This window comes from Cotesia typhae, unplaced genomic scaffold (genome assembly GCF_013202065.1).
Source record: "Cotesia typhae breed Kobodo isofemale line unplaced genomic scaffold, CoteBio_Ctyphae contig_11, whole genome shotgun sequence".
Taxonomy (NCBI): domain Eukaryota; kingdom Metazoa; phylum Arthropoda; class Insecta; order Hymenoptera; family Braconidae; genus Cotesia; species Cotesia typhae.
Genome location: NW_027423711.1, coordinates 1233717 through 1250891, shown reverse-complemented (window position 1 = coordinate 1250891; position 17175 = coordinate 1233717). Strand labels below are relative to the sequence as shown.

The following is a 17175-nucleotide window of genomic DNA, read 5'->3' as shown; positions in this document are numbered from 1 at the left end:
ATTAGAACAACAATTTTTATTTTTATTATAATAAAAAATATTTTAATATAAAAAAATGTCAAAAATTATTAGTACAATTGCAGTAAAGTGATTTATGTTCTGATGATGATCAGTATACGTCAATTTCACGTGGGTATTTCATCATCCGAATCATCTTCCCCTTCTTCACATACATCTATCTTGGTCTGCCGTATTATTCCCTCTCATTCTCTCCGTTGTGCGTCAACTCGATCAACCCACGATACACATTTCTACGTTACTGTCAGAACATTGTCTGTAAAACTTAAAAACAAGTGACTCCATTGTTTGATATTTTAAATTTACTAAAATCAATACGCTTCGAAAAATCTTCAAATTATAAACAGAAAATTATTATTGAAACAATAAAAAAAAATAAATCCGTAAAATTTCATATTAGTCAATTTTTGTATTGTATTATGAAAAAATGTGTTCATCTACCATAATGTGTTCAAACGGTTGTTGCTGTGGTAGTAATTAGCTAAGAAAAAAAAGCAAATTTCTCAATAATTAAACAAAAAACTTTAAGTGATTAAAAGACTAAAAAGACAAAAAAATAGTTATGTTAATCAAAGGAAAATTAATTAGCAATAATAAATTAAAGTATCAGAGTATGAGAATAAAAAGAGAAATTAATTTAGCAAAAAAACGAGGTATGCATTTTCACATGGCCAAAAAGAGACTAGTGACCTCCAAACTTGAACGAAGAAGTATGTTACATTTATATAGAATTTTAAATATGTAAAAATCTATCAGGTTTAAAAAAATAGTAATTATTATGCTTTAAATTATTTATGTTGTTATAATGAGTTGTATTGAATTAAAATGATAAATTATTGATATACAGAATGAGTATCACACGTGTGTATAAACCGAGAGAAGTAAGTGGGAGAAGAAAATAATAAGGAATAGTTATTATTATTCTTATTATATTATAAATATAAGTGCATCGGAGTAAAGTAGTATCTCTTTAGATTCAACGTGTTCTATCTGCTGAAAAAATATAATAAAGAGATATCGAGGCTGAGAAAGGACGGAAGCTTTAAAGCTCATTGGCAGTAGTATCATCATTACTCCGTTAACTCAAGTACAATCAACCGGTTGATAATTACTTCGCTCGGTAAAAATATTTTAAATGGATAACAGTATTATTAATTTGGCGGGAAGATTCGAAAAAAAGTACTGAATAAATTTTAATAAAATTATTCATTGTTTCTTACTTATCAAACAATGGATTTGTTTTTTTGACACAAAAGTTTGCCGACTTTCAAACAAGGAGCTGCTGGTTTAGTCATTGTTCATACAATTATTCCGTTTTATTTCACACCGCGCTCGATTTATTATTTTTGAATAATATAATTCCATTTCTGGTCTTAATAAGAAGAATATACATAAAAATATATAAAAAAAAGTATGGCGGATATAAATGGACTCTGGATCTTTGGATATGGATCCCTTTGTTGGAATCCCGGATTTGAATTCAATAGAAGTACTACTGGGCACATCAAAGGATTTGAGCGGAAATTCTGGCAAGGAAATGCTACACACCGTGGTACCGCTGAAAAGGTAATACTATTATTTTATTTTACTATTTTGTTAAAAGAAGAATATTTGTTTTATTGAATTTTTTAAATAATTTTTATCAGATTCTTCTTCTTCTTCTTCTTCTTCTTCTTCTTCTTATTATTATTATTATTATTATTATTATTATTATTACCTTTATTTAAACCAAACAGCCCGTAGGGTCAATAACAGGGTTATTCAATTTATACATGGTTGTAGATAAAGACAGAGTATAAATACTTAAGTATGATTCTATATAAATCAAATTTTCTATACTTAAAATGCTCTAAACTAATAAGGCTAATTAATAATTAAAAAGAAAAAGAGATATGCAGTAAAAAAGAAAAAATTAAAATATTATAGTTAAAATTCAAGTTATTTTTAACATCTTTTGTCTATGGTTTTGCTTACAAAGATATTTTTATAAAATATTTACAAGTGCAAAGAAATGAAGCCAAAAAAAGAAATTTATGGCTCTGCAGTTAATATACTAATGTAGAAATAGAGGAAATATATATGTGTATGTTAACAACAAATGTTTATAAATAAATTTAAATTGCACGTGTATTAAAATATATACGCATTAAATAATTCATAGTGATAATGTATACTTTAATAATTTATGTTTTGTTTATTTATTTATTCAAATGCTTTTAAGTAAATGTAAATATGATATATAACTAAAAAAATTGTTCAAGTTTTTTTTTTTTTTTTTTTTTCTCCAGTAAAAGTAATTGAAATAATATCTGTCCTGGTAATTGATATCACGATCACGATCCAGTTTCACCAGAGATTTTAAAAAGTAAAATAAATTTATTTTTGTGTTTCAGCCAGGACGTGTTGTCACACTTGTGGAAAACAAAGAGGTGATAAATATTAATATTAATATTAAATTTAACATTTAATATTTCACCCTATGTAAAATAACGAATATTAAATTGGTGATTTTCATTTTTTAGGAAATAACATATGGGCGAGCCTTTGAAGTAAAAGGAAGTGCAGCATTGCCGTACCTCAATAATCGGGAATGTAAATTAGGTGGTTATTTAACAACAATAACCACTTTTTACTCTCGTGACAAGAAGCTTTGTTTTCCAGTTGTTGTTTACATTGCAACACATGACAATGAGCACTGGCTTGGTGATGCGCCTTTGAAAGACATCGCTGAACAAATTCTAAACTCCAAGGGTCCTAATGGTCACAACGTTGAATATCTTTTGAGGTAATTTGAAATTAAATAACAATTTTTACTATTCATGATTATAAATTTATGACTATTTAGTGATAAATGTTGTATTTTTACTTTCAAATTAATTATTTTTTTCCTTCGTCGATACTACGCGTTAATTTTTGTTCGATCATAATCTAAAATTGTTATTTTTAATTAATTATAATAAGCAAAAAGATTTACAAATCAAGTATGCAATTTGAAAATATATAAATTAATTTATGTCTTTGATGAAATAATAAGTCATGACGGATTTTTTAAAATAATTGTTTTAATTCTCGCTAGTTTCTGCAAAATTATCATTAATACTCAATAAATTATGATAAAGAATGTAAATGATAGAATTGATTTCAAAGATATAATGTTTTTGAAAAAAAAAAAAAATATTTAATCGCTAAAATGATTGCACGAACTCATTTTAATTACTATGAAAACGTTTTTTGCTGTTAATGCTAATAAAAATCTATTTGTTTACAGACTTGCTAATTTTATGCATCGCTTTATACCTGAGGCTTTTGACGACCATTTATTTACATTGGAAACAATAGTTCGAGCTAAAATAAAGAAGCAAAAGTTATGTTTGAACACCTTAATGGGTAACCGTGAGTTTACTGTTGAGCTAGAAACAGCCGCCGATTTAGAAATAGGTCAAAGTAATAGTGACGATGAAGATATTAATGGAAACAATGAACCTCCGGCTCATTCCTTCGAATACACATCACGTATTCCCGTCAAAACGTTGCGTTGCCTAAAACCATAATACATTATTGTATTAAGCTGCTTTTTATAGTTAAATCAATAACATAAAATCAATATTATTCTAACAACATTTTTACTATCTACGTAATAGTTTTATTTTTTTATAATCATAATTTAATTTATAACGATGAATAATTATACTACTTATTCTAAATAAAAAAAAAATTTTTAATAATTACCTTTGTTTTATTTTTGTTTTTTCAAAATTTTAAAAGTAGAGTTTAATGTATTATTTATGGTTCCAAAGAATTGTTTGGTCACTCGAGAACTTGAATAAGACAACTTGTAAATAAAATTAACATGAGTATTAAGTTTAATTATACAATATATAATATTTAGTGTTTAGTATTAATTAGAGAAGTGTTAAATATTCAATTTAATGATTCAGAGCACAGAGAACTCAGTTTTAGAGCATCATTGACAGTAGGTAGTTGTTAAGAAAATAAATATGCCTGGAGGTGTTGTGTTTCTCGTTTGCATTCCCACGTTGTCTTATGAGCATGAATTGGTTTTTGGTATACCCGTAAAACTTACAAAAAAAAATGAAAAGGTTCTGAAAAAAGGTCCTAAAGTAAATTTACGTTTAAAAGAATCAAAAAATAAAAATCAACTTATTACAATTGGTGGTGATGATGACGATGACGAAGATGATGATGATCGACATCAACGTCGAGATTTTAGGGAGATAGATGAAGACGAGGCTTTTAATGCTGTAAAAAGACCACGGCCCAAAGGATTACAGTCTCCTCTTTCTGCTCGAGCGAATCAAAGTGGAAATCCAGTTTTTGTTCCGATGGAAACAGTATTATAATCTTTTATAAATAATTATTCATTACTGATTATTTTTTGTTGTAAAAATAAATTTAAATCATTTTTAATAGGTTTTAGATGAATTACTGAAGAAATTAAAAGTTGAACACGTAGTATGGTGCAAAGATAAAGGTAATATGTATTATGAAGTAATTTTTCCAGTTCCGGCGGGTGATCCTTGCGAAAATTGCCTACATTGTTTAACTGAAATGGGTATTGGTACTCGAATGAATTCTATTGTAAGGTAAAAACAAATTAATGAAGATGAAGATATGAAAATCAATTTTACTAATTAAAATTTTTTATTCTAGCGTAATACCAACTCAGTGTACGTACAGCGCAATGCGAGTTCCTGGACCAGCTGCAATTGATGCTAGCGTAACCGGTTCAGTGACGAGAAGAAAAGACATTGAAGAGCGGAGAAATGCTTGGGAAGGATTTGTTGATTCGATTCGGTCTAAGTTGACAGTAAAACAAGTAGTTGATGGGGTTAGAAGTGGTGGAGATCTTACTTTTGATTACATACTTTTAGTTGTAACTGCAGAGTAAGTTTTCTTAAATTTTTAATAAAGAATTATTAACTCCAGTTATATGTAGTAAAATAAAAAATTTTTAAGCTGTTTAGCAGCCCTTGGCCTTGTGGAAAACAGCGCAACGAATGTTGTTGCTGCTATGCTTGTATCACCTCTTATGGTAATTAATTTTTTTTCTGTAATCATTTTTGATAAAAAAAATTATTTTTCTATGAAGCTATTTTACTACGAATTCTCTATAAAATTATTTTGTTTGCTTCAAAAATTATAAATTTTTAATGACATTAAATTTAGCTGTCACTTTACAATTGTTTTAATTTTTTTTAACAAATAAATTATAGCAAAAAAAATTATTAAAAAAATAGACTTGTAGAAATTTCAACAAATTAAAAATGCAATTTTTTAAAAATAATTTATTAGAACAAACTTTTTGTTAAAGAAAATTAAAAAATTATCAAGTGACAGCTAATTTTAATGTCATAAATTTTTGATACTTTTTTAGGGACCAGTAATGTCATTGACATTTGGAACAATAATAGCCGATAAAGATTTAATATGCGTTGGTTTGAAAAGTTTATTGCTTGGGATATTTATTTCTATATTATTTGGTTTTATATTTGGATTAATTCTCGGTACAACTCAAATGCCCTGGGGAAACAATGACTGGCCAACGGATGAAATGAAAGGAAGGTATGATAATTAAAATACGCTAATTAATTAAAAATCGAAATCAAATAATTAATAAATTTCCATTAAAGAGGTAACTATAGATCTCTATGGATGGGAGTATTATGGGCATTGCCATCCGGAACAGGAGTCGCAGTAGCTCTTCTTCAAGGAAGCAATGGTCCATTGATCGGAGTCGCCATTTCTGCGTCGTTATTACCTCCAGTTGTCAACTGTGTATGCTAATTATTATTGATTTTTTTGAAAAACTAAAGTTAATAAAATTATTGTATTTAAAATCTAGGGACTGTTTTGGGCTCTCGGATGTATTTGGTTAATTTATCGCCCTATTAAAATGCCTCACATGAAAGGAGAATCCTACACAGACCTCAACAGCTCATATGTATATATTTACACAGATTATTTACCAGTTGAATTTTTCTGTAATGGTATTATCAGTGCATGTTTAACTTTTGTCAATGTCATATGTATTTTCATCACCGCGATAATTGTTCTGAAGGTAAATAATTATTGATTACATATTTTATGTGATACTATCTACTATCTAACATTTACTTTACATGTATAATAATAATTATAATTGTAATATCAATTAATTCAAGATAAAAGAAGTTGCCGCGCCTTATACTTCAACACCTGAATTACGAAGATTCTGGCAGCATGACATTCGTCTGGTACGCGATAAAAATACATCTCGGGACAACAGCTCAATAGATTCAAGGTTTTGGCAAGACATATATACAATTACGCAATTTCAAACGCGATTTAATTAAGCTTATAACACGACACTCGATACAAGATAATTTAAATTAATATATTGAATTTTTTTTAAGCTTCTACGATGGATTGAGTAAATCTAAACAGAAAGTACTCGAACGAACATTAAATGAAGCAGTGAAAGAAGCAATGAATGACGAGACATTCCGTAAAATTAAGAGGCTTAGTTATGGACAGCATGGACCAAATGATATAACTCCTCGGTTAGGTCTGGCTGGTAATATCGGATCAATTGAACGAGCTGTGGACGATATTGGAAAGACCACAGATATGCTGGGTGCTGTGGGTTCCCAACAAACAGAATCTTCACCGATGCCCGAAAGTACCAATGAGGATTTAGCAGCGCTCGATCGACTTGTAACTTATCTTCTTGGACAGCAAAATGGTAACGGCGACAACTGGCGACGTTCTAGACGAGCTAGTGCTCGTGGTTATCGGCAACTTAGATCAAATATGATGGATGCTGGTGTAAGCAACACACCTGATACTAATACGACTCCTTTGTAATATTAACTATTATAATTTATTATTAAAATTAATTTAATGCAAGATAATTGTGTATGAGAAATTTATTAAAATCATTTCGCCAATACGTTATGGCGATAACTTGATAATAACGTTTATAAAAAAACGCGACATTATTAATATTATATGTTATTTACAATCGATAAAAATAAAAATCCAAAAAAAATATTAACAAATGAAATGAAGTAATCAAATACTGTGTTTACTCTAAATCATTGAGAGGTTCAGTGCCGAAATACCGGTCACCGAAATTTCCAATACCCGGTATAACATAAAAACGGTCATTTATCTCGGGATCGATCGCCGAGGTTACGATTTTAACTCGTGGGAACGCGTAAGCTATTGAATGAACGCCGGGTTCTGCCATTAAAAGTGATACCACGAAAATATTATCTTCGGCGACGTCGTGATCCAATAGGACTCGAATCGCCATTACTGCAGCTGCGCCTGTGGCAACTGTCGCATCCATTAGAATCACACGATAATCTTTTATATCCTTTGGCAGTCGTTGGTAAAAGAGCTAAAAATAGATGAAATCATTACTGACCATGTTTTTCTATAAATTGTAATAGACAATACTATTTATGTGATCATATACCTCTGGTTCATCAGTATTTTCATTTGTTTGAATCAATATTTTTCCGATACGTATATCTTTACAAACGTCACAAAGTGCTTGTTCCATTGTTTCGCCGGCTCGCATTATTGATACTCCACAAATTCTATTTGAAGCGACCCGTTTTCCATGGTATGGTATACCTTGAGGTGTATCGATCACAACATCCTGATAAAATAAGATAATGTTTGTGTATTTATTGGCTTACAAACAATTAGATAAATAAAATTTGTAATTACTTTACCTTGTAGGGCAATAAAGAAAGCGCATACTCAATAACTAAACGTATTAAACGCTTGGTGTAAAATATAAATTCATCTCTCTCAGTGTTTTTGTCTCGTATGAGTGTATGGAGTCCTTTTACTTGCGGAGTATCGGGTAACATATATACACTAGGTAATGGCTGTCCAGTGTATGAGTGAGCTAGCTTCTCTCGTAACTTAAATCCTCGCTAAGAAAATAAACCATGATATGAAATAAACTATCATGACATGATATTATGAAACAATACAAAGTAGAAAGAGGATTGAATTTCGTACCAGCTGTAATTGTGTATGAACATGTTGAACAATGAGTTTAATCGCAACTTCATTTTCGCCACCACGTGGTACAATGATGTCTGCATGTACCATAGAAGGTGCAATGTAATAACAATAAGCCGGTTTAACCATCGCTGAGTACTGTTTCAATACACCTTCTAAATCTCTACCTCGCTGTGATATATCTCGGTGTAGTCGCCGAGCTAGCCTCACATCTGCATCAGTGTCGACGAATACTTTCATATCACACATCTAAATTATAAGTTGATAATCATATTAAAAATGTTATCTAATACTTAATCACTTACGGTCGTAAATAATTTTTATCATTTCTAAGAGGCCTTAGCAATTCTACTGTTAAATAGATAATTTTGTATAATACTTTTACATACAAGTTACAATCGATACTGCTTTAAAAAAATAAAATTATTTTTTTTTCTACACATTCAGGATTTTTGTTTTTAAATTACCTTTAATACTTCTGCGTTGTAAAATGTAAGAATGCCCTCAAATATGATCACATTTGCACCATACATAGTTTTCTAAAAATAAAATCACAGTTTAGTATTTTATTAATATTTAATAAAATATGTAACTGCAACTTACAGTGCGACTTTCGCGACTATGTGTCACAAAATTATAAATAGGAACATCAACTTTTCGTCCTTCTTTAAGTCTTTGTAAAGTAAGTTTCAGTAAATCAAAGTCAAAGGCTTCCGGATGGTCAAAATTGTACTCATTTAGCGCTGCTTGGTGATGCTGCTTTTCATTGAGTACCTAAAAATCAATAAACAACCATTATTATTACTGAACTTGCTAAACTTTTCATTTTTAATACAGTTAAATAATAAATACTTTATAAAATGAATCCATGCTCAATAATGTGACCCAAGGCACATTTAGAAATTCAATTATCTTCGTTGCGACTGTAGTTTTACCTGAAGCACTTCCCCCACAAATCCCTAAAGAAGCATTAATTATTGTATAATTAATAAATAAATATAAATTGTCAGTCTTGCTTGATTTCCAGATAAAGGATGATTAAAGCTAACCTATTACAAAAGGTTCAACTTGCTGTCCAGCGGAATCATACCACGCAGGTCTGCCTGCTATATAAATTGTTCTGAGCTTGCTACGTAAAATACATTCCGTAGAAGTTTTTTTGCTTGATTGTGACATACTTGTCGTTCGTTGCCTTCTTGACCTTGGTGATTTTTGCGAACCTATCGTGTGATTTATTTAATAAAAAAACAATAAATTATTTAATAAAATCAGCAGTTAAGTCAACCATTCAATGTACAATGAATAACTGCTGTAAAATAAATCAAAGTTACCTTTTGAAGACAGTAAATAATAAATAAATTATGTTACCAGTTGAAGGCGGTCGTGGAGGAACTTGCGGTGAAGGACTAACAAGTTCTCTGGTGTCATCACCATCATCACTAGCACCGTCTGCAAGGAACACGGCCCGATCTTCTAGACATATATCACCATCGCTAAAATATATAAAAGAAATTAATTTTTATATTATCATGACTGTTAATTAAAAATATATTAACTAACAATTATAAATATTTAAAAACAACATGTCGATTTATTATACCAGCACATCAATGAAGTCAGCAGAAAAAAATTAAGCTTATTATAACAATTAAAAAATATGTTTTATTATTGAAATAATATTTTTTAAATTACCTTTCAGAGCTTGCTGAGCTCGGTGGTTCAAAATGCTGAACTTCAGCTGCCATTATGAGCTGTAGTTGCAAATAAAAAAAATTATATACTTCTCAGCTCAATGTCGACACGTTGCAGCACGTTGCTTTTGTGACTTGCTAGCGAGTTTTTCTAACATTTTCTACACCTTATTCTTATACCTACCCTGCTATAGGCTATATATGATATATTTATATATATAGCCGTACGCCGGTAAGCATACAATTGATTGGGCAGGTTTTCATGTTATCAAATTGTAACATGATCTACCAATGCAATTAAAGTTAATGCAGAAAAGTAGATACACATGTACTTACACTACTTTTTATTTTAACTAATGTAGCTGACCAATCAATTTGAATTTGAGATGCGCAGTATATTTGTGAGCGCATTATCAATAAATCGGAACCGTTCGACCAATGACAGGTGAAAAAGAAGACTAGCGCGGCAATTGTGAATCAGAGATTAAAATTTATTGCAATAATTTGTATAAATAAATTTAAAAAACCGTCAGGTATGTTCTGGTTTTAGAATAATCTTCATTTATAGATTTTTTTTCATAAATTAAATTATTTTTACCAATTCTAATGTTTTTTTTACTCTGCTTATTTTAAAATAAAATAAATTTATCACTCTGACATTTTGAAATTATGCGCACAGTTTTTGAACCAATTATTCGAGTTCTAGCGAAAAAGTAGCAGGTGGTGGGAGTTGGATTTAAATTCATGATAATTGTTCTAGATGTCGCTGTCTTATTACTGAGAAATTGCAAAAAACTTACTGTGAAAACTGTGAATATTAAATATATATACATTACTTATATATAATATATTTATATGTGTTAGTGTATAGTTTGATGGATAGTGAAAAGAGGTAGCTAGTACCGGAGTAGACAGAAGTTTCGGCTAGTGTTTTTTATATTCCTTCTTCCTGTGTATCCCTTATATTAATCATCGACAAAAGTTCAGATAAGACATCGTTAAATTTCAGTACATCAGTGTGTTGTGTGTCGTTAACGCTGAGACGCGCCCTCCACTGACCTTGAAACACTATTAAAACTAAACTTAAATATAATACAAACACATTAAAGTCACAACTAGTCCAGTGTGAATTCATGTTATAACAGTAGCAGTAGCTGAAAATAATAGTCTAAAATAACATCTACTTAAAACAACTCGCTCTACCTCAAAGGCGCTTGAATTAACTCTATTTATTTTTGATAATTTATTGTCAAATCACTGATTTTTTGGTTATATTTATTGAGGTGATACTCAGGTGATAAAATGGCTAAGAAGACATACGATTTGTTGTTTAAATTGCTGTTAATCGGCGACTCAGGGGTTGGAAAAACTTGTATTCTTTTCAGATTTTCGGATGACGCGTTTTCAACAACTTTTATTTCTACAATAGGTAAGTTCAATGATCACAAGATCAATGACCTGTGATACAACTTGTAATAATCATTTGCTTATTTTAAAATTGTCACGCAACTATTATTTTTTCTCTACAACTAAACTTTATTATAATTGAACTGGTTATATCATTAAATTAATTGAAAAATAAAATTGATTACAGGGATCGATTTTAAGATAAAAACTGTCGAACTGAGAGGCAAAAAAATAAAATTACAGATATGGTAAAAAAAATATTATTTATACAAATAAGTATAACTTGTGATAAAAAAAATAATAATTTATAGTTATTATCATAAGTTGTGGTGACTGTAGAGTTTATCACAAGATATTTATGTGATTACAGGGACACTGCTGGTCAAGAGCGTTTCCACACTATCACAACTTCTTACTACCGAGGAGCTATGGGCATAATGCTCGTTTATGACATAACTAATGAAAAAACATTTGAGAATATTGTCAAGTGGCTTAGGAATATTGATGAAGTAAGCTCACAAAAAATTTTAATATTAATAAAAAATATAAATTAAAAATAATATGAAGATAACTTTTTTTTTCCGGTTGATTAATGATAAAATGGTGTTTTATTTACAGCATGCTAATGAGGATGTAGAAAAAATGATATTGGGCAATAAAAGTGATGTGGAAGACCGGCGTGTTGTCAGTACAGAAAAAGGAGAAGCAGTTAGTATTTAAAAATGATTAGTCAACTTTTTGTGATATTTGTGTTTAAAGATTTTTATACTATTATTTTTTAATAATAGATTGCCAGAGAGCATGGAATCAGATTTATGGAAACCTCAGCAAAGGCAAACATAAATATTGACCGCGCGTTCAGTGAATTGGCAGAAGCTATCTTGGATAAAACACACGGGAAAGAACCTCAAGATGCTCCTGATCGCGTGACAGTCGATCGCAGGGTAGAAAGAAGTTCGAATCGGTGCTGCTAATTACAATTTTTTACTATTTATTATTTATTATAAACAGCGTATAATATTTATAATAATAAACTCATATATAAACTCGTGCCAGTTTAGATTTGTGATTATAGGCTTAATGCATATCGTGTCATTTTGAGTTGCATCACGTTTTTTTTTTTTTTGCATCAATGTTAGTAATATTAAAATTTTTTGTTTTTATTATCACTGCCCAAGTTAGTTACAAAAAATTTCTTTTTACAATTCATAATGCCAAGGCTCATTACTTCATCAATATTATACAATTGGCTATATAAATTTGATGGGATTTTTTTTACAATAAATTGCTTAATTATATTTAGTGAAAAAAAAAAAGTTAAAATTAAAGTATGCAAAAAATGTAATCCCACTATTGAGATATAACTAAGTGTAATTGAAGAAATGTATCATCTAGTCTCATCCGTTTTACTTACGCAAGATAAAGGCAATAATAAAAAAATAAATAAATAAAATAAAATAAAAAAACGACAGCGTCTGGGGTGCCTATTATTATCTTGTATACGTGTCTCTATTGTACGTGTACAAACATTTAAGTCTGGAAATATATTTTTTTCCATATACTCACGATAAAAAACAATCAAGTACTCTAAAAGAAAAATACAAAAATTCACGTGTAGATTTAATTTTTTTAAAAATACTATAAGTATCAATAAAGTCGCACGCGAACCAATATATAAAAAGACTTGGAGGCTTTTTTATAATAAAAAATTTCTTGAATAATTTAAATGGCCGGATGCAATGTTGGACCGATTGTGTATGTTAAACTATATATATATATATATATATATATATATATATATATATATATATATATAATAAATAAAGAAAAGAAATTTGATCCCGTCAACTGTAAAACTAATTAATTATTACAAATATAATCATACACAATTTTGTCAAATAGATAATATTTTTGAATATATATTTATTTTGTTCTCCTTAATCCTCTTTATTGAATGAAGTCATTAATAATTGCGCGTTAAATCACATTACATATATTTTAATATGTATAACTTATTCTACATAAACAAAAAAAAAATATTAAACGTACTTGAACGTCAATATTGTAAATACAATTTACTTATTATTTATTTATACATGTATAAATAGCTTTTACAGTGAAAGTATCTGTTACTATTTTAATTTAGCTTTTAACTCAAGATAAAACGACATAAACATGTGCTTAATACGTTGAAAACTTTTGCCTTATTTGATACTAATTTCTAGCAATAATTTTTATTATAGCTAAATTTTTATTTCGGTGATAATTTAATAACAATTAATTATTACATATATTCAGTATGAAGTTTCAAAAGATGTTCAATAAGTAGTAAATCAGGAACCGTGATATCCTAAGGAAGGTCGAACGAGGATAATATATGAAACATTTTATATCAACATTTATGAAAAAATAATTAACTGCGACGTCAAACAATAAACAGTAACAAAAGTTTATGAAATAAATAATAATAATTATTATTAACAGGCATTAAAACAGAAGTATGACGATATTAATTTAATATTTGAATTGATTTTTCGACTAGATAAAACTTTTAAGCCTACTCATTTTCCAAAAGCCTGTATCGAAAAATACTTTATGGTTATTAATAAGGTAAAATCTTTTGAAGGCTGGCAAACTTTACTCATTTTTCGAAATATCACCTTTAATTCATTATTGAAACATTGATAAATTTATTCAATGTAATTGTTTTAGAAAAAAAAGATAAACAAATAGAAAAATACGATCATGTAAAATAAATTTGAAATAATAAACTTGCTATAGAATGAAAATAATATTTATGACGATGAAAATGATGATAATAATTTATATTTATAATAAAATAATTAATCGCGAGAAGCTCCAATTATTGACAAAATGTAGAGGAAGATGTTAACAACATCAAGGTACAGATTTAATGCAGCAAATATGTACTCTTCGGGTGAAATGGAATACTTGTGTTTACCACCCAGCATCAATTGAGTGTCGTAGATTAAATACAATGAGAATATTAATGCACCGACAGTGCCGTAAACGATTGTTATTATTTTGCCGTGCCAGAACATGGCAATTATTCCGAACAACATAAGACATATTACAGCAACAAAGAGCGCAGCTCCCATGCCAGTGAAGTCCCATTTAGTTTGGAATGCAAAAATTGTTAATGAAAAACATATTGCTGCTGTTATTCCCACTGCCAGTATCACCTGAACAATTGTGAATAGAAAGTTAATTAAAAATTTCTTATTTATTTGAATTGAAAATAATAAGCGCTAGATAAAAATGAACATACCTCTTGACTTTCGTATCGAGATGACACCGTACCGAGCAGAAAACTTTCAGCACTGGTAAATATAAAAAGAAATATGAAGTTCATCGGAGCTTTACGTCTTACATTTGTACAGCAAGCCATGCAAATTAACGAGACTATCATAAGAATAAGAGCGGCCCAAAATAATCCTTGGTGTTCTTGTACATAACGCTTAGTTGGTAGGTGGTACAAGAAAAGTGCGATAACACCCAGTGTCAACAGCAGCTGGCACATCAAAATAGCATAGACTTTTCGGATGAAACCCTGTCTAATTGTCTTGTCACTGAAATCAAAGCCCTTTGGCTCATCGTGAAGGGCCTCGTCACCATAATTTGCTCCGTACATTCCTGCAGCTTGACCAAAAGCCGCAGTAGGTGGAATTGGTGGTGGTCCTTGTCCGTAGTTTCCGCCCGTTGGAATAAATCCAGCTGTGTATATTGATTTACTTTATTTAGAAATTATCAAAAATGCAATTATTAATGAAACTATTTAAAAATAAATAATCACATACCTGGTGGTGCTTGGTTCCAGTCGCCTTGAGGAGGTGGATAACCTGGATTAGGTGGATATCCCGGGTTTGGTGGATAACCAGGGTTCTGTGGTGGATACGGATACCCTGCGCAAGCAAATGCAATGATCTGTTAAGCAACTGAAATTGTGACTTATGACTGTATCACGTGATTTATATGAAGATAAAATAATAAGTTAACAATTATAATATTATGAAGTTTTAGTTGATGGATTATTGCATTGAGGTTCCATTGCCGTTGATGGTTTATTCTCGTATGCTTATTCTGCTTCCAACGTAATATGAAGCTTGAAATAGTATTTTTAAATGATTAGCTGTAATAAAATTAATCGATATATTCATCTAATATAGCGTAATGAAATCAGCAGCTATTCCGGTAATTTAAATGATCTTTTTATTACTACTCGACTAATTTATTTGAATTGCCAGAAAATTCTGAGCAGTGGAGGTGAATTGTGTCATGTCTTGTAGCAAAAGAAAAAATAAAACAATATCGTGAAAAATAAACAAAGTGAATTAACAAAATAATTGACGATTAGAAAAGACGCAAAAAACCATGAACACAGTAGTTAATGTTTATAATGAAAGTTTTTTTTTAAACTAAATTAAAAATTAGAACCTTGTTGGCCTGGATAGAATCCTGCACCTGGTGGTGGGCTCTGCCAATTGGACATCTTATTGGTTTAGCTGATTAGAAAACCTAAAATTACCAACAAATTATCAAAACTTAATCAATTAATTATTTAAAAATGATAAAATTGATAATGAATCATCGTTGTCAAAAAAAAATTTGAAGTAACAATTTAAAACGCGAATTAAATATAAGTGTATAAAGAAACCTGTCATGCGCTACGGATTATTTACTGTCTACTTGTATAAATGACAAGTATGTATACAAACCGTTGAGATACGTCATTTGATATCTATAATATTTTTTTTTCAGTAATCAGTTACTAGTTATTCCTACTATCGTATTACGTTACCGGATTTCATAAATAATACATTCAATTATTTCATTTTTGATTTATTAATCAATTAAATAGATCTTTCACACAAGTTTTTTTTATCAGTTTCAAAGAAAAAAAAAAGAGATGTTTTTTATTTTTTACAAAGATAAAATATTATCTTTGAAATATTGATTCACTGAATCGTGATGAATCATCGTCAAAAATGAAAAAATTGTTGTTAATATAAATATAATAACATTTTTAATAATAATTAAATCAAATAACATTAAACGGTTGCATAATAATGTGAAAGATAAATTAACACCTGATATTTAATGATTAGATTTTCAATGACGTTATTATCTATTTAATTTTGTATTGTAGAAATTACTAACAATAATTATTATATCAATTGAATGACTAATCAAGTTAATGAACTCGTTGAATGTAATGAATAATTAATTAAAATTAAAAAAAAAAAACCGATAAATAGATCATTGTCTAAAATTTTTTCTTCATTAAAAATTACTGATGGCAAACGTAAACATTAGAAGTATACAAATATGACCTACATCACGTTAAAAATCAATAATACTAATGGTAAAAAATGATCGGTAGCGTTTATCAAATTTATCAATATAATGGAATGTATTCAGTATGTCACTAATAAATACATAGACGTCTGAGAAAAACAAACCACTTTCAGTGTTTTTAATTCAGATACGCTATTTATGGCTAAATGTTAATCATAATTGCGTCACTCAACCGTCATTAGCAATAGTTACAGGAAATAATTATATTAATATTGACAACAACGTATTAATTTCGTTAAAAAGCATACGGCAAGCTGATGCGTCACTCGTACATTCTGGAAATAATAATAATCGATGAGAAAAATTGTGTTACAAACACAGACTATACTCAAGTCGCTGATGTTGTGAATATAATAATATCTTTGATTAATTGTTCATCTTATTAGTAGTACATTACCTGATGGTAATTAATCACTCACGTTGAATCCGTTGAATAGTTTGGAGTAAAACAATTATAACAACGAGATCTTTGTAAAAAAAATTTGCTCACTAATATATATGACTTGTGACGGTATGAATGTATATGAATAAATAGTAGGATTTAGGTTCTGGGAGGTTTCCCATTCGGCTGTTGAGCAGACTAGTGGAGCCGTAGAAAATTTAATGTACTTTTCCAAACTGTTCATAGACGTCGCAATGTGCC

General features: G+C 29.4%; 5 protein-coding genes across 9 annotated transcripts; 3 read left to right on the top strand and 2 right to left on the bottom strand.

The window, feature by feature from the left end:
- Window positions 1–1008: 1008 nt before the first annotated feature.
- Window positions 1009–3746, top strand: LOC141527424 (glutathione-specific gamma-glutamylcyclotransferase 1). The gene is made up of 4 exons (XM_074242909.1): window positions 1009–1584; window positions 2412–2447; window positions 2541–2803; window positions 3287–3746. Exons 1-4 carry the CDS (start codon window positions 1432–1434, stop codon window positions 3567–3569), a joined length of 735 nt encoding a protein of 244 aa, XP_074099010.1. The 5' UTR covers window positions 1009–1431; the 3' UTR covers window positions 3570–3746.
- Window positions 3747–3866: 120 nt separating this feature from the next.
- On the top strand, window positions 3867–7081 carry LOC141527397 (uncharacterized). Its single transcript, XM_074242835.1, has 9 exons — window positions 3867–4370; window positions 4450–4622; window positions 4690–4923; window positions 4996–5071; window positions 5414–5601; window positions 5670–5814; window positions 5882–6097; window positions 6201–6319; window positions 6432–7081. The coding sequence occupies exons 1-9, from the start codon at window positions 4017–4019 to the stop codon at window positions 6880–6882; spliced, it is 1956 nt and encodes a 651-aa protein (XP_074098936.1). The 5' UTR covers window positions 3867–4016; the 3' UTR covers window positions 6883–7081.
- Window positions 6927–9931, bottom strand: LOC141527400 (uridine-cytidine kinase-like 1). 2 transcript variants are annotated; one of them, XM_074242850.1, is made up of 10 exons: window positions 9751–9931; window positions 9427–9551; window positions 9108–9278; window positions 8911–9017; window positions 8662–8832; window positions 8526–8597; window positions 8056–8307; window positions 7761–7967; window positions 7499–7684; window positions 6927–7420 (listed from the first exon to the last, which is right to left on the bottom strand). In XM_074242850.1, the coding sequence occupies exons 1-10, from the start codon at window positions 9801–9803 to the stop codon at window positions 7103–7105; spliced, it is 1662 nt and encodes a 553-aa protein (XP_074098951.1). In that variant the 5' UTR covers window positions 9804–9931; the 3' UTR covers window positions 6927–7102. The 2 variants fall into 2 exon arrangements, with proteins under 2 accessions (XP_074098951.1, XP_074098962.1); XM_074242861.1 differs by lacking the exon at window positions 9751–9931 and having other exon boundaries at window positions 9390–9529.
- Window positions 9932–10616: 685 nt separating this feature from the next.
- Window positions 10617–12622, top strand: Rab10 (RAS oncogene family member Rab10). The gene is made up of 5 exons (XM_074242919.1): window positions 10617–11178; window positions 11344–11404; window positions 11527–11665; window positions 11775–11864; window positions 11945–12622. The coding sequence occupies exons 1-5, from the start codon at window positions 11052–11054 to the stop codon at window positions 12128–12130; spliced, it is 603 nt and encodes a 200-aa protein (XP_074099020.1). The 5' UTR covers window positions 10617–11051; the 3' UTR covers window positions 12131–12622.
- Window positions 12623–13205: 583 nt separating this feature from the next.
- Window positions 13206–17088, bottom strand: Lfg (Glutamate NMDA receptor-associated protein 1 lifeguard). 4 transcript variants are annotated; one of them, XM_074242885.1, is made up of 5 exons: window positions 16952–17088; window positions 15612–15692; window positions 14975–15079; window positions 14446–14891; window positions 13206–14359 (listed from the first exon to the last, which is right to left on the bottom strand). In XM_074242885.1, the coding sequence occupies exons 2-5, from the start codon at window positions 15664–15666 to the stop codon at window positions 14000–14002; spliced, it is 966 nt and encodes a 321-aa protein (XP_074098986.1). In that variant the 5' UTR covers window positions 15667–15692; window positions 16952–17088; the 3' UTR covers window positions 13206–13999. The 4 variants fall into 4 exon arrangements, with proteins under 4 accessions (XP_074098986.1, XP_074098977.1, XP_074098993.1 ...); XM_074242876.1 differs by having other exon boundaries at window positions 16930–17079; XM_074242892.1 differs by lacking the exon at window positions 16952–17088 and adding an exon at window positions 16512–16536.
- Window positions 17089–17175: the final 87 nt, after the last annotated feature.

What these genes read in the sequence shown, in the direction of transcription:
- LOC141527424 (XM_074242909.1), top strand. Translation starts at nt 1,432, where the DNA reads ATGGCGGATATAAATGGACTCTGGATCTTTGGATATGGATCCCTTTGT. An exon ending in ACCGTGGTACCGCTGAAAAG is followed by an intron (nt 1,585 to 2,411) that starts GTAATACTATTA and finishes TTTGTGTTTCAG; the next exon opens with CCAGGACGTGTTGTCACACT. An exon ending in AACGTTGAATATCTTTTGAG is followed by an intron (nt 2,804 to 3,286) that starts GTAATTTGAAAT and finishes ATTTGTTTACAG; the next exon opens with ACTTGCTAATTTTATGCATC.
- LOC141527397 (XM_074242835.1), top strand. Translation starts at nt 4,017, where the DNA reads ATGCCTGGAGGTGTTGTGTTTCTCGTTTGCATTCCCACGTTGTCTTAT. An exon ending in TACCTCCAGTTGTCAACTGT is followed by an intron (nt 5,815 to 5,881) that starts GTATGCTAATTA and finishes TTTAAAATCTAG; the next exon opens with GGACTGTTTTGGGCTCTCGG. An exon ending in CCGCGATAATTGTTCTGAAG is followed by an intron (nt 6,098 to 6,200) that starts GTAAATAATTAT and finishes AATTAATTCAAG; the next exon opens with ATAAAAGAAGTTGCCGCGCC.
- LOC141527400 (XM_074242850.1), bottom strand. Translation starts at nt 9,803, where the DNA reads ATGGCAGCTGAAGTTCAGCATTTTGAACCACCGAGCTCAGCAAGCTCT. An exon ending in TCCACGACCGCCTTCAACTG is followed by an intron (nt 9,279 to 9,426) that starts GTAACATAATTT and finishes ATCACACGATAG; the next exon opens with GTTCGCAAAAATCACCAAGG. An exon ending in AGTTGAACCTTTTGTAATAG is followed by an intron (nt 9,018 to 9,107) that starts GTTAGCTTTAAT and finishes ATGCTTCTTTAG; the next exon opens with GGATTTGTGGGGGAAGTGCT.
- Rab10 (XM_074242919.1), top strand. Translation starts at nt 11,052, where the DNA reads ATGGCTAAGAAGACATACGATTTGTTGTTTAAATTGCTGTTAATCGGC. An exon ending in AAAATAAAATTACAGATATG is followed by an intron (nt 11,405 to 11,526) that starts GTAAAAAAAATA and finishes ATGTGATTACAG; the next exon opens with GGACACTGCTGGTCAAGAGC. An exon ending in GGCTTAGGAATATTGATGAA is followed by an intron (nt 11,666 to 11,774) that starts GTAAGCTCACAA and finishes TTTTATTTACAG; the next exon opens with CATGCTAATGAGGATGTAGA.
- Lfg (XM_074242885.1), bottom strand. Translation starts at nt 15,666, where the DNA reads ATGTCCAATTGGCAGAGCCCACCACCAGGTGCAGGATTCTATCCAGGC. An exon ending in CTGGAACCAAGCACCACCAG is followed by an intron (nt 14,892 to 14,974) that starts GTATGTGATTAT and finishes CAATATACACAG; the next exon opens with CTGGATTTATTCCAACGGGC. An exon ending in CTCGATACGAAAGTCAAGAG is followed by an intron (nt 14,360 to 14,445) that starts GTATGTTCATTT and finishes ACAATTGTTCAG; the next exon opens with GTGATACTGGCAGTGGGAAT.